This window comes from Juglans microcarpa x Juglans regia, chromosome 5D, assembly GCF_004785595.1.
Source record: "Juglans microcarpa x Juglans regia isolate MS1-56 chromosome 5D, Jm3101_v1.0, whole genome shotgun sequence".
NCBI lineage: Eukaryota > Viridiplantae > Streptophyta > Magnoliopsida > Fagales > Juglandaceae > Juglans > Juglans microcarpa x Juglans regia.
This window is the reverse complement of record NC_054602.1, coordinates 15,354,013-15,370,522: the sequence shown is the minus strand read 5'-3', so window position 1 is coordinate 15,370,522 and position 16,510 is coordinate 15,354,013. Positions and strand designations below refer to the sequence as shown.

Below are 16,510 nucleotides of genomic sequence, written 5' to 3'. Positions count from 1 at the left end.
TCAACAATGGTGACAAGTCCAAGAAAATAAAAACTTGTTACAGTTGCGGAAAGAATTGGCACTTTAAGCATGAATGTAGGTATAAGAATAAATATAAGAAAGAAAGTGGCAATCTCAATAGGGCAGATCTGATCGAAAATGAGACATCAGAAATAGTGCTCATGGTCTCTGAAATGCATATTAGCTTGATTACAGAGTTAAATATGGCTACAATAACCGAGTCTTCTAATTGGTGGTATGATTCAGGTGCTACAGTTCATGTTTGCAATCAGAAATGTCAATTCAAAAATTATGAAGATGCAGCAGATGGACATGTAGTACTAATGAAAAACCACAACTCTGCAAAAGTTGTGGGAAAATGAACTGCGGAACTTCAGTTCACGTCTGGAAAAAAAAACTTATTCTTGTCAATGTTCTTCATGTCCCAAAAATAAAGAAAAAAATTTTATCTGCAAATTTGCTTTGTAAGAAGGGTGTCAAAATAATTCGAGTCTGATAATGTAATTTTTTTCAAATGGGGTGTTTGTTGGAAAATGGTACTTTTGTAATAGGATGTATAAACTAAGTATTCATAAAATAAGTTTTGATTTTTCTTATATTGTTGAGTCTTCTAGTTTGTGGCATAATCGTTTAGCACATTTGAATTTTAAATTTTTAAAGTTTATGTATAAACATAGTTTAATTATATATAATCATGGAAATGGTGCTAAATGTGAAATTTGCATTCAAGCAAAAATGTCGAAAAAACATTTTTCTAAAACAGACAGAAATACACAATTATTAGAACGTGTACATTCTGATATTTGTGAACTAAATTGTATTTTAACTAGAGATGCAATAGATGTTTTATTACTTTTATTGATGATTTCTTAAGATATACGTGTGCATACTTAATGAAAAGTAAGGATGGCACTTTCAATATGTTCAAATCTTATAAGTCTGTTGTTAAAAATCAAAAGGAAAAGAAAATTAAGATACTTAATAATGACAGAGGTGGTGAATATTTTCTTACTGAATTTTCTTTATACTGCGAGGAGCATGGTATAATACATCAAACTAGTGCACCCTATACCCCACAACAAAACGGTTTAGCAAAAAGAAAAAATAGGATACTAGCTTATATGTTAAATGCTATGATTTTTAATGTAAAATTGCCATTTAATTTGTGGGGAGAAGCATTGCTCACGGCATGTTATTTGCATAATAGAATACATTCTATGAAATTCAAAATTTCACCATATGAATTATGGAAAGGTAGAAAACCAAATCTAGAATACCTAAGGGTATGGGGCTGTTTAGCCTTATATAGAGTTTCAGACCCAGAAAGAACAAAATTAGGTCAAGGGCAATCAACAGTGTTTTTGTATGATATGCTAAGAAAGCATATAAACTTTGGATTTGGATTCTAATGTTATAGTAGAATCAAAGGATGTGAAATTTATTGAAGATAAATTCTATGATGACTCTAAAGCAGTAATAGATCTTACTCAAACACTAAAATCTGACTTGAGTTTGAAAAGGATTTGTATCATTCCTAACACATTGACTGAACCAAGTAGAAGTTAAAGAGTTAGAAAAGGGAAAAACTTGAATCCAGATTTTGTGTCATCTCAGGCTATTATTTTCCTTTTGGAAGGAAATGGAGATTACGTTTTAAAGAAGAGACTCATTCTATTAAATATAGAAGGAGATCCAAAAAAAATTTAAAGAAGCTATGACTTATGGAGATGTTGCATTTTGGAAAGAGGTGATAAATGATGAAACAGACTCAATATTGTCAAACAATACTTGGGTTTTAGTAGACTTGCCTCCTGGATCAAAATCTATTTGTTGTAAATGGGTATTTAGGAGAAAATACAATACAGATAGGTCTCTTCAATATTTTCAGGCCAGATTAGTAGCCAGAGGTTTTAAACAAAAAGAAGGCATAGACTATTTTGATACGCATCTATTAGAGTGCTTATGGCATTAGCTTCAATATATAACTTATTTGTACACCAAATGGATATTAAAATTGCTTTCCTAAATGGTGAACTAAATAAAGAGATGTACATGGAACAACCAGAAGGATTTGCTATGCATAGGCAAGAAAAGAAAGTTTGCAAATTAATTAAATCATTATATGGATTAAATCAATCACCACAACAATGGCATGAGAAATTAGATTTGGTAATTTTATATCATGGATTTAGGCATAATAATACTGATAAATGTATTTATTCTAAATTCACAAATTGTTATGGTGTTATAATATGTTTTTATGTGGATGTCTTGCTTATATTTGGAACAAATATGGAAGGAATATCTGAAATTAAGAAGTATTTATTTTCAAAGTTAAATGAAGGATCTTAATGAAGTTGACACTATTTTGGGTGTCAAAGTAAAGAAATATATTGGGATTATGCTTTATGCCAATCTCATTACGTTGAGAAAATACTTCTTAAATTTCAACATTTAAAAATTAAAGAAGCAAATACCCCATATGACTTTTCATTTAAATTAACTAAGAATGCTGGTAGAGTGGTTGCTCACTTAGAATATGCTAGTGTAATTGGTATTTTAATGTATGCAGTGCCTTACACTAGGCCAAATATTTCTTTTACAGTATGTAAACTTTCTAGATATACGAGTAGTCCTGGAACGGAGCATTGGAAAGCAATTGGTGGAGTCATTGGGTACCCTAAAAGAACTAGTTTGTTTGGACTATATTATACTAATTTTCCTATTGTACTAGAAGGATATTGTGATTTTAGTTGGATTACTAGTGCAAATGATAATAACGTTACGTCTAGTTGGGTTTTCACCCTTGATAGTGGAGCTGTTTCATGGGCTTCAAAGAAACAAACATGTATTTCACATTCTACAATGGAATCTGAATTTGTTGCCTTGGCCGCAGCGGGCAAAAAGGAAGAATGGCTGATGAATATGTTATTTGACATAAAATTATGGTCATAACTGATGCCAGCCATTTCTTTGCACTATGATAGTGAAGCTACTATGTCTAGGGCTTATAGTAAAGTCTATAATGGAAAATTTAGACATATTAGCTTGAGACATGAATATGTTATCACTATTGTATATGTGCAATCAAGTAAAAACTTGGCGGATCCTTTCACAAAAGGACTCTCGAGAGATATGGTGAATAGTACATCTAGTGGAATGGACTTGAAACCTTTCTTTTAAAAAAAAAAAGTCATCTATAATAGCAACCAAACCTTACACTATTAATAAATAGTCTAAGATTTAATGGATAATCACAAGTTATAGTTATGTGGCTGGGATAATACTGAAATTAATTTAATGTGAGAAACCCTTCCAAGATGGTCAGTGCCGGCTATTACGCTAATTGTAGGATGAGTATTATACTCTTAATGAAGTTCAATAGTTGTATAAGTGTGTAAAGTAACAGAGACAAAAAATGAACTTTACCTATATGAACATAAGAGGTGGGGACAACTTCTAGCAAAAGTTTAAGATTTACTTTTATAAAATGTTCATGAATGTTGGGATGGAGCACTTGGATTAGTACAAATAATTGGTGAGTTGTCTCGCTAAAATTGAATAGAATCATGTGTGTGGTATTTCCATTCTTAACGTATCGAGTCTATAGAGTCTTGATTTAAACCTAGGCCACCATTGACTTTGTTACGAATTTGAGATAGTTACACTAATTGAAGGTTTAAGTCGAGATATACCTTCTTGTATGCTGAGGTTATTAGTATTTAACTAAAATTTTAATATCGCAATCTAAGTGGGGAATTGCTATATTTATTATAGATTGTGATATTACATATTTGAATTTATTGAATGTGGGTTATTATTTATTTTCATGAACCACTATATCAAAGAGATTTATTGGTTCAATGGTAATAATGTGTTGTTTCAAATAAAAGGATAGGAGTTTGAAATTCCACAAGTGCACTTTGATTTATTTTGTGTATTAAGTAAAGTGTTGGACTTGAACAGACACAATGCTTGGGCCCGCCAAGTCTTGCATGTGGACCAAACAGTCACAACACTTCGGTGGTTGCACATGGGCCGAATAAGCACTTTAATAGGGTGCAGTCTTTCAAAAATCAATTTAATTGAAAAGACACTTTTGGGGATTCGAACCAGTTCCCTCCTTTCCCCAAGGAAGGCACTGACCCCTAGGCTAAGCATGCCCCTTGGTCTTTAAGTGAAACATCATGACCTTTAAACCAATAACGAGCAGTTGAAAGTCACAAGTTAAGAGTTGTGATCTATCTGCAGTTGGTGATTTTGTTGTGTCCTGTAGGTGAATTGCTTGTAATCCAGTAGTAAATTCCTTAAGTGGGGGCAATTATCACATTAAAAATAGTGTTCTACATGCCTCAAAGTTGTATTTATATTTTCAGATTACTGAATACGACACAATTTCTTTAACATATAACATTATTGATAATCAACTTGTTTAATAGTCTGTCGATCACACCGGTCTTGTTTAGTTATGGTACTGATCATGAATATGTAGCGCTATATATATATATATATATATATATATATATAGCTTGTTGATCATTCATGATACATGTTTTTCATTTGGGCCCTCGAATCATTGAAAACCAAACATGACGGCCCAAAAAAAAAACAAATTAACAACATATATATACAGGGCTGTAAAATGAATAGGCTACTCGACAGGCAGCTCGAATTTGACTCGATTAAACTCGAAATCGACTCGAATCGAATATTAAATGCGCCGTTCGTAAACACAGAATTAGGCTCGATTATTAAAGGATACAAACTCGTATAAAACACGACCGGCTCGAATAATGTTCGTGAACAAACTCGTATGAAACTCGACTCGACTCGTCAGCTCAACTCGTATATATTTATACATATATAATACAATATATTTATATTTATATAATAGCCAAAAGTTATTTATGTATTATTAATCATGTATATAGAATTATAGTGATTATAGTTATAGTCCAATACATATACTATAAATTTAATTTATAATATTAATATATCATACTGATATATTTATCTTATTCTTATCAAATATTGAATTGTCATATAAATTTTATGCTTACAGGCTATAGGCTATAGAATATAGTCATATATTGACTTATAACTCATCACTTATGATTCTATCATTCTATGAAGTATTATTGAAGACTTTACAATATTGTTATTAATCTATCGTAATATCGTAATATCATTATATCATTATTAAAGGCTTATCACTTATGATTCTATCATTCTATAAAGTACTATTAATAACTTATCACTAGTTATTAATCTTATTACTTTTATATGATTAATCACTAGACTTTAGTAATATAGTATTCCTAAGATTATATAAACTATAGTAATATATATATTTAGTGTTAATATCTATTGTTATTAATTAATAAGCTCATACTAGTAGACTACTAGACTAGTGTCTATTGTGTAGTGAGTCTAGTGACTAGTAGTAGTAGTCTAGTATTAATTGTTAAATAATACATATGCATTATAACTACAAGCATAAATAATATTATTATTTTATACAAATATAAGACCGTAGGGTATCAATATTTAAATATCAATATACTCATTTTCCTGTTAATATACCGTATTGGTACATATAATAGTATTATTATATTATACTAATTAATATAACTATAATATTATATTATGAGTACTAAATTATAATCTTTGATAAAACATAATGTTAGACAATTTTATATAATTAAATGCTATAAATAAATATAGTATTTTTTACAACACTACTTGCTAGTTTTATAAATTATAGTATATAACAATTAACATATATTATAATTTATGGACTATAGTATTTTTTTTTTTTTAAAATAGAATAGAGTAGTAATAGTATAGTATTTAATTTTGTAGTTATTTAACTTACTTTGGTGCTATGGAGATATTGAGGGCCTAAGGCCATTGGATCGAACAATCTATATTGTGAGCCGTTGATTCCATACCCTAAAGCTAGGGTTGCAAACTTACGCCCCTGCTTAGTCTTATGCTGTTTCACTGTCACTGTCTCACACTTCGACTCACTTCTTCAGACCTTCTCTTAGAGCCATCGAGAAACCCTAGCCTCCTATGCTTACGCCAGTTAGCTCCTAGTCGATTTTCATGGAATCAAGGGTTGAATCAAGAGCCTTGATTCTTGAAGTCTTGCAGCTAGGGATTCTCAAAGGGCCGAGAGTGATACCGACTGCAACTGCAAGAAACCCTAGCAGATACAGCCAGCGACCATATTTTCAGGGAGCCGTGGCCATAATCTCAGCCTCTGAGATCGCAGCCTGGCCTCGACAAATGGGTCATTAAATGCATGCATTTATGACTCTCAATCAACTGAATCCTTGATTATGTGGTTCGTGGTTCTTTGGTCCATTGATTCGTCCGTCTATGAGTCGATTACCCAGGTTCTTTAAACTGTTGGTTCAAGAAAAGGCTATATAACAAAACTGTTGGAGTCAAATTTTTTTGACTTTGACATCTTTTAGTATCCTTGCTTCTGGAGGCACCTTGAGCCATCAAAACAAAGTTGTTTTGATTTTAGTTGATTAATATAACCTATATGGTCAATGTTTATATGCTTATTTTATGTTTTTGTTTTGTATTTAAAAAATATTAGACCCTAGCAAATGGATGATTCTATGAACGAACTTGATCCGATGGAGGAGTATGAAAAAGAAAAGTCGATTGGGATTAGCTTAGTAGAGCCCATAATTGATGATGATGGAGACACTGCAAATACTAAGGCCCCTAATACTGTCTCTACTGAGGGCCCAGTAGAAGTTCAAAAAGTAGCATATGATAGAAAGAAAAGAAAGAGGACTTCTATTGTATGGAATGATTTTGTCGAAATTGAACGAGATGGGACTAAACAGCCTCAATGTAAGTGGCGTAAAACTTTTTTTTAAAACATCTCGATCAAGTTCTATGACTATACTACGTAGGCACTTGCTAACTTATTTGACATACATGGGTTCTAAGAAAAAATAGATAGTCTTAGCAATTGAGTCTAAGGAGGCAGATGGTGGCTTCACTGTCTCAAACTTTACTTATGATCGTAGTAGGGTCAGAGAGCTTGCCTCTCATATGACATTTTACCATGAATATCCATTTTCTTTAATGGAGTATATGGTATTTAATAAGTTCATGAGTACAAACACTCCATATTAGGAAAAAATATCTCAGGCTGCTGTAAAGAATGAATGCATGAGAATTTATAAGACTGAAAAGATAAAGTAAAAGGCTTTGCTTAAACTTAATAACAAAGTTCATACCACAACTGAGATGTGGACTTCTTGTCTAAGACTTTCAAATATGGTAGTAACATGTAATTTTATAGATATTGATAGGCATTTTCAAAGGCGTATGTTGAACTTTTGTTGCCACCTCCACATACTGGTCTTCTTATTGCTGATGCTTTAGAAAAGTGTTTTCAAGATTGGGGAATTGAGAATAAAATTAGTTCAATTACTGTTGTCAATGCAAGTTCTAATGATGTTACCATTAAGATCTTGAAAGATGAATTTAGATTGAAGAAAACATTGTCTATTGGGGGGAAATTGTTTCATGTATGCTGTTGTGCGCATATAACTAATTTGCTTGTGCAGTATGGACTTGGGGAGATTAGGCAGATCGTTGATTGTGTCAGAGATGGTATAAAATATCTTGTAGCATCATAGAGTAGGATAAAATAATTTAGTGAAATTGCAAAACAGTTGCAATTGCCCTCAAAGAAACTGATTTTAGATGTGCCTACAAGATGGAACATCACATATTTAATGTTGGATGCTGCAGTTCAGTCCAAAGAATTTTTTCCTAGATATGGTGATGGAGATAACAGTTTTGAATGGGTTCCAACTGTTTAAGAGTGGGAGCAAGTTGAAAATATTTGTCAACTACTTGCGATTTTCAATGAAGTAACCAATATTGTATTTGAAAGTGATTACCCAACAGTAAACTTATTTCTTTCTAAAGTATGGAGAATGAATGACATCTTAGGTAACAAGAGTAAAGATGAAAATGAGTACATTAAATCAATGTTAAGAAAAATGAGTACTAAGTTTGAGAAATATTAAGGGAATGTAATTTATTGATGGCAATTGTTGCAGTGTTAGACCCCAGATTCAAGATGGTTCTGATCCAATTTTATTTTCCTTTAATTTATCAAGAGCTGGAAGCGTTTAAGAATACTGAGCATGTCTCTCAAGTGTTGCATGAGAGACATGCTCCCTGCTAGGAGCGGTGGCTGTAGAGCCACCCATATATTTAATTTATCAAATTTAGGAGTATGCAATTATCACATACTCAATTTACAATTAGAGGATCCAAATGCAATCCCCTCAAATTAATTATCTAATTTAACACTCCTTGGCTATTTATTAATTTCATATCCACATGATCATGATCTTTATTACCTTTAATTACAGTCCTATGATTTGAAATGCACCATTAATTTAATTGTAAACTGAGTGTGATCTTACATGGCATATATACTTTTAGCAGATGATCTAGAACTAGGAGGCAAAACTGGTACAACAATCATCCACTAATTATTGGAATATGGATCCACAAAGTAGTGGCCATAGTTAAAAGAAAGCTCAAACTAAGATAACATTAAAATTGGTGCATGCACTACTGTACTATGATACATATCAAATCATGGTGGCATTGTTGAATCCTCCGCATGCAGGGGCGCATCTTTTGCATTATTCCCATAATGATAATAAGAGATCTACCAAAATTAAGTGGAGTTTTGATTTAATGAACGAGATATCATGTGTTTGTATAGAGAGAGAGGGGTTTCAAATCAACAAATATTATTAATATATGCGCATGGTAGGTGAGTTGAGTTGATTTGTTTGACTACTCATGATTTATATAGACTATAGAGAGAGGTTCGGTGCTTTCAAAAAGGTTGAAAATGAAGTTTCGTTTTGGTCTTCTTCTGCAGGTAGGTACGTAGCCATGGCATAAGTGGCTGTGCAGTGTGCAGTACTATTTCTGGGCTAAGAAGTCTTGCAGGCGATCTGGCGCATTAAGCGGCATCCATCCTCAGAGCCCTACATTGGTTTTTTCTATGGAAAATGATAGGCCAGCGGCATCCCGTTACATGTCCCGTTCCCTTTTTTTTCTTTTTTATTTTCTTTTTTTTGTAGTTTTTTTTTTTTTTTTTTACTAGTGATTAAGAAAATGAATTTTTTTTAAAGTTTCAAATATTTTTAAACAACATTTTCCTTACTATTTTCTAAATCATTGAGTAAAAAAAAAAAAAAAGAGCGGAACATGTAACGGGATCTCTAGTATTATCTTTTTTTTTTATATGCATATATAAATTTTTTTTTTTATATTTTACAATTAGCATCATTGCAAATTCTATAATTTAGCATCCACTTGAATTTTTTTCCTAAAACTTTATCGGATGGTTGGGAGAGAGGAGGGGAGGAGAGAGAAAAAAATAATAAAATTAGATTTGGAGAGTGAACAGTATATTTTTAAATTTATAGAAACTCTTCGTAACTATGCAAATTTTGTTATATCATAATCTAATGCAATCTAATTTATAGTCATATTATGTAAATATATAGATGCATATGCAGATGCATAATTCAATGTTGGTCGGTGTGCTTGTCCAATAGAGTATGATTTTATAAGGCATATATATGTGTGTATATATATGTTTTAAATTTGATCATCTCATCACAATATTGTTGTACGTAGTATATTTTATATATGCTGTTATCATTTAAGAGATGAAATCACTTGAAATATGTCACGTCAATCAGGGATGTTTGGGTTCAAAAATATTCGCGTCTCATCTCATCTCATCTCATTATTATAATTTTTACAAACTTTTAAATAAAATATAATAAACAATTCAACTTTTTCAAATCTCAAAACAAAAATTATATTCTAAAAATATTTTATTCAACTTTTATCTCATATCATCTCAAGTTCTCGACTCAACTCATTATCAAAATCTCCCCTAAATATGATTAGAGATGAGAGTTTTAAGATGAAAAGTAGCATTACACTAATCTCTAATAGATATGCCGCATCAACAACTATAACTAACGATAGATGATATTTACAGTCGTTGAATATGTAAGTGTTATGCAATTACTTCAAAAAAGTGAATAAATATAATACCCACAAAAAAAAAAAAACTAATTTTTAATAGTAGAGTACTCCACTTGTTTTTAATAAAGAAAATTATGTAGAGTTTACGTATTTTACGATTGTATATAGCGTTTCTCATAATTATTTGAAGAATAGTAGTGTGATGTAATACTAAGGCAGAATGGCTCTTGCGTCATGTTGACGGTCCAAAGAAAGCATAAATAGAAGTTCATAATTTTAAGTACAGGGGAAATTATATATAGGGTCCAAACCTAGAACTTGCCCTTCAATGGAGAAAATTAAAGCATAAGAGTTATTAAGTTATATGTAGAGACAAAAAGTGATCACCAAACGATAAATGATATACATTATATATTCAATCACTTTATTATAATTATATTTTAATAATAAAAATATATAAAAGAGAAAGGAATAAAACTCAAAATAATATTGTTGTCGATCGGTAGGATGATCTAATAATTTTAAGAAGAAATAAGTTGTGAGCATTACATAAGGTTGACGTGGCACTGTGTATCCTAGCTAGCTGTAGGCATGTAGGTACGTAATTCACGACTCATAAAATCATGTGTTGGCATGGCCACCTTTTCAATTATCCAAAAAAAGAGCATAATATTAATTAATTAATTACAGGTCATAATTCTTTTTTTTTTTTTTTTTTTTTTTTTTTTTTTTTTTTTTTTTTTTTTTTTTTTCAAAAGAGGTTTCCCCATGCAGATTCAGGCCATGATCTTAAACTTGTTTTATCATAGGCACCGACAGTATAATTAGTACAACGACATTGATCATTCACTAAGCTAAAATACAGTATTATTATATATATAATTTCATCAATATATATATATATATATATATATATTGATTGATAAGCTAGATCTTTTCATTCATGTCTAATAAAAAGAAAGTTTACCCTCGTGTCCTACATTGATCAATCATGTAGCTAGTAGGTCATGCGGGTCCCACGTCCTACATTCTTTTTTAATTTCTTGAACAGTTTATGACATACTTTATTTGATTGATATACTCTAATTAATTAATAATCGAGAAAAACAGCATTAATGTATTACCCACTTTATCTGTTCTTTTCTTTCCTCCAGATTTTATACCCCACTTTGTAGCAAAGCTAACTCATCCGATAGTTGAGATTATAAGGTTAGGCCCCGTTTGGGTTAATTAAGAGATGAAATTGAATGGTTTTAGATGAGTTGAATAAAATATTATTTGAATATTATTTTTTTGAAATTTAAAAAAGTTAAATTATTTATTATATTTTGTATGAAAATTTAAGAAATTTGTAATAATGAGATGAAATGAAATGAATTGAGATCACTTCTCAATCCTAACGGGACGGATTTCATTATATATTCATCCTTGAATATATTGTGCATATATTTTTACAACTACACAGCTCCAACTTCAAAGTTCAACAACTTAGGTCATGTATTTAAATCCTTTAAATATTTTTAAGAGCTGAACTTTCCAATTTTTTTTCCTTTCCATTTGATCCTATTATTAACCCCATATATATTTTGAGAAATATTTTATACAAAAATAAAATCACAAATTGACGCTACTTAACGTAATATATTAGATTATAAAATTATTTTTATCGTAAAATAGATATAACAGATCGTATAAAGTTATATCAGTTTCTAAATTTCTTTTATATAATCTTTTTGAAACTACGTCACTTCTCATATATTTGTGTACCGTATGTATACGGATGTTTATGCCTGTAGATGTTTCTTCTGCAATTATTTGAAAACTACTTTAATATATAAAATAAATAAATAAATTCCTATAGCTCACATGTGACTGCCAGGAAAAAAAGGGTACATTAAGCTTAAAAAGATTAATGATACGAATTCGAGTTTCGCTGCTTTGAAAAAGTATGGAATATTTTATGAAGATTTGAATACATATAAACTGCTTAAAGACAAGAGTGGTTTCAATTTCAAATGCTTCCCATGTTTTTCTTTTTCTTTTCTTTTCTTTTTTTTTTTTTTTCCCCTTTTCTTTTTGGCTATCTTGCTTTAATTATATGTTGCTTATCCCAATGAACTTGAGCAGTAGTTGCAGGTGGCAACATCTTACATCTTGTGGCCAACCCAGAAAGTTGTTTCAAATTGATTGACATAAACAAACCAGAATTTCAGATAAAGAAAGAGTTCCTTTCTTAAAAACTTCCCTTAAGCGTAGAGAGAATTGGATCATTAAAATTTACTCTTAAGAACACGCATATCCATCTATGCAGACTCTGGCCAACATCAAGTCAAGCGTGGAGTAGAGGTTTTTTTAAAAAAAACTTTAAGCAACAATAATGCATAACTCCCAACTTTTCATGACTTGCACGTTCTCTAAGTGAATCATAGGTCGTCACTTCAGAGAAATTTCTCTTAAAAAAAAATGTTAGATTCTTCATGGAATTATGCCTGTAGAGGAAAAAAAATGAAAAGGAAAAAGGCTTGGTCATATCTATTAGACACAAACCCAAGCAAATTTACAACCCTTTGGCTAAATATATCAACGCATAATCATCAAGGGACACTCAATTTCTCTTGAATCAGTCGTTTATATGACATTGAAAAGATAGTCTGACTCAAATGTGAAAATGAACTTCCACATTATTTTTTTCTACAAAAAACAACAGAAGACATGATCATTTAACGCAAGTTGAATGGAAAACATTTGGGGTTTCTAGAATTTGTGAATAGCATGAATGGAAAACCATGTCACAGAGAAGTAGCAGATTCTAGATTTGAGTGTTGTATACACGGTGATGTACTGGAGAGAAGTGCCACAATATGAAGGTCGTTTTCCAAAGAGGGTTATGTAATTACGATGAAGACCCTTGACCCAAATCATCAAAAATGTACAGTGACAACCTTGACGTTTGCCTTAGCTCAAGCACACGTCGGTGTCACCGATTGCCCATAAATAAGGGTGCTTGGGTCACCTTTTTTTCTGCAGCGCACCAAAACAGAGGAGTAAGAACCATAAAAATGGTGTCCCCAAGCTCTAGTTCCTTGTTTTCAGCAGTTTTATTCCTGCTGTCTGCGTCATTGGCAGCTTCAGCTACGATTCAAGAAAGTTTCATCGAGTGTCTCACTCTCAATTCTCAAATTTCCATTCCAGTGGCTACTGCTTTTTTCAGCCCAGATAATACTTCCTTTCACGCTGTCCTCGAATCCTCTGCACAAAACCTCAGGTATTTAGTCCCTTCAGTGCCAAAGCCTGAGTTCATCTTCATGCCGGTGCATGAATCCCATGTCCAAGGATCTGTAATCTGTTCCAAGCAGCTTGGAATACATCTCAGAATCCGTAGTGGAGGCCATGACTACGAGGGTCTCTCTTACGTATCCGAAATTGAATCACCTTTCATCATTGTCGACCTGGCCAAGCTTAGGTCTATCGACGTTGATATCAAAGATAACAGTGCATGGATTCAGGCTGGTGCCACTATTGGGGAAGTTTACTACAGAATTTACCAGAAAAGCAAAGTCCATGGCTTCCCTGCCGGTCTTTGCACCAGCTTAGGCGTTGGCGGGCACATTACTGGAGGTGCATATGGTCCCATGATGAGAAAATATGGTCTTGGCGCTGACAATGTTGTTGATGCTCGAATTGTTGATGTTAATGGCAAAATTCTCGACCGGAAAGCCATGGGAGAAGATCATTTCTGGGCTATTAGAGGTGGGGGAGGGGCAAGCTTTGGAATCATTCTTTGGTGGAAGATAAAGCTGGTTCCTGTTCCCTCAACCGTGACAGTTTTCACTGTCACCAAGGCCTTAGAACAGGGTGGAACAAAGATCCTCTACAAATGGCAACAGGTTGCAGACAAGATTGATGAGAATCTCTTCATCAGGGTCATAATTAGCCCGGCAACTGCTGGAGCTAAAGGTGGAAAGACAATAACAACTTCGTACAATGCTCTTTATCTTGGTGGTGCTGAGGAGCTTCTCCAAGTTATGCGAGAAAGCTTCCCAGAATTGGGTTTGACAAAAAAAGATTGCGTCCAAACAAGCTGGATTAAATCAGTGCTTTATATTGCTGGTTACCCAAGTGGGACACCCCCGGAAGTTCTGCTCCAAGGGAAGTCCACATTCAAGAACTATTTCAAAGCTAAATCAGACTTCGTCAGAGAACCCATACCAGAGACAGCACTTGAGGGACTCTGGAAAAGATTAATGGAAGAGGATGGTGCTCTGACTATCTGGAATCCATACGGAGGAATGATGAGCAAGATTTCAGAGTCTGAAATTCCTTTTCCTCACAGGAATGGAACTTTGTTCAAAATCCAGTGGCTATCCAATTGGGAAGATGGTAAGGAGAAGGCGCAGCCTCATGTTGACTGGATTAGAAAGCTTTACAATTACATGGCTCCTTATGTTTCAAAGCTGCCCAGGACTGCATACGTGAATTATAGGGATCTTGATCTGGGGATGAACAAGGGCAAAGACACCAGCTTCATGGAGGCAGCTGCATGGGGTAACAGCTATTTCAAGGACAACTTCTACAAATTAGTGAGAGTTAAGACCAAGGTTGATCCAGGCAACTTCTTCAGGCATGAACAGAGCATTCCACCTCTTCAACTTTCTAAAGATTCCGCAAAAAGCTAGAAATAGGGTTGGCTTGTTGCAGTAAATGGCTACACGACTTTGGTCAATGGTTTTCCCCCCTTGGTCTAATAAATGCTTAGTATTGCAAGTCTTGTATGAAATTTATGTTATGGTTTTCCTTCTTTTTTTCCCCTCATAAAGTTCGTTACTTGAGTTGCGCTCTCTCTCTTTCTTGTTCATAAACTTCCCAACCCTCCCTCCTCGTCCATTTCTTGTTCGTCTTTTTGTGTAGATTTTGAAAACTCACCCATCGCTGCTTTCGAGCTGTCTAACACTCTCTACTTTTTAAGAGCACATCGGTGCTCGTTTATAGAGAATACAGAAATTGAGATCTTCAATTGCCGCCTTACCAAATATAAATTCAGTTATGGGATCCACTCACAAGGGTCGGTTCTAATATTAATCAAACAATTTATTTTGCTACAATCTCCCAATTTGTTATTTTATTTGTTGTGCTGTACCTGCAATTTTAGATTCTTATAAATAATATAATAATTTTGGCCATAATAAATAAATAAATAAAGATGATTAAATTAAACTTCTCACCTGTCTAAACATTTATTATAGAACGATATCTTTCCATAAAAGCTAGAACCATACCCACCCGTAACTAGCCCAAGTTGTAAGGCAAATTTGTGTGCATGAGCCCCATGTCACTCGATTCTTGCTAGAATCAAACTACGATTCAAGTGGGAGGTCATGATGATGGGTTGCTATGCTAGTCTCTCCGAGAGTTTAGATTCCATAGATGAATCCTAAGGACTCCACCAATTCAAGGAGGAAAAAAAAAAGCTAGAACCATGAGGTCAAAAATGTCACCTTAGCACGATTAAAATGTGATGGTTAACGATAACAGTTGAAAGATGATAATCAATTTTAGATGGTAAATTGATTTGGGCTGAAAATGTTTTCAACTTTTTGAGTGTTTGGTAGGGCAATGTCAAGGACAAATGCTAAGTTGGTCAGCAATAAAATCAAGTCCCTACTTCCTAGGTCCTAGGATGTAAGATGTCAAAGGAATAAGACATTCTCCAGACCATGCATTATCTCCCAACACCCCGAATCCGACAACCAAACTTTTCAATCCTTGTAACTTTGTAGAGACATCCAACCACCTCTCTATTACCCGGCTGCCGCCATCACTCTTCCTACTACTGCTCCGCCTACACAACTCTGCCTCATCTCGACCCTTTATCCTATTGAAACTGCCGACTGTTATAAATCTGAGTCAGATTCTAACGCATTTAGGAGTAATATTACGTACAATTATGAAATGCGTAAGTACCGTACAATTATTTTTAAAAAAGTAAGGTTTGCTATTAAAAAATTAATTTTCTTTTCAAATAGATCTCATATTTATTAAATTTTTTCAAAATAATTACACGATACTTACACACTCATAATTGCAACTATCATTTCTCCGCTTTTCATCTTTCACTCTTCTTTGCCACTTCTCAAACTCTCCCACCTCAACGGGATACTTGATGGTGGTATTCATAAATGACTTGCATGATGCACAAAGATATTTGAGCCTTTGTTTTTTAATTTTCCACCAAACAAAGGAAAACAATTTGATTATCTGAAAAACAAGAATGCTATTTATCATCCTCTCATCCTCTTAGTCTATCATATTCTCAACATTCCCCTACGTGGTATCAAATAATAAGATACGTGAAGGTTGATGAATACCACATTAGAGGATGATGGGTAGCACTTTAATCTTTAAATTATTAAAACCCTAAATAATTTTTCTCATTTTACGT

At 33.0% G+C, this 16,510-nt stretch overlaps 1 protein-coding gene across 1 annotated transcript; it reads left to right on the top strand.

Moving 5' to 3' along the window:
• The first annotated feature begins 13,068 nt into the window (after nt 1-13,068).
• Nucleotides 13,069-14,868, top strand: LOC121264324 (berberine bridge enzyme-like 15). The gene has a single exon (XM_041167457.1). It carries the CDS (start codon nt 13,131-13,133, stop codon nt 14,745-14,747), a length of 1,617 nt encoding a protein of 538 aa, XP_041023391.1. The 5' UTR covers nt 13,069-13,130; the 3' UTR covers nt 14,748-14,868.
• The last annotated feature ends 1,642 nt before the right edge of the window (nt 14,869-16,510 follow it).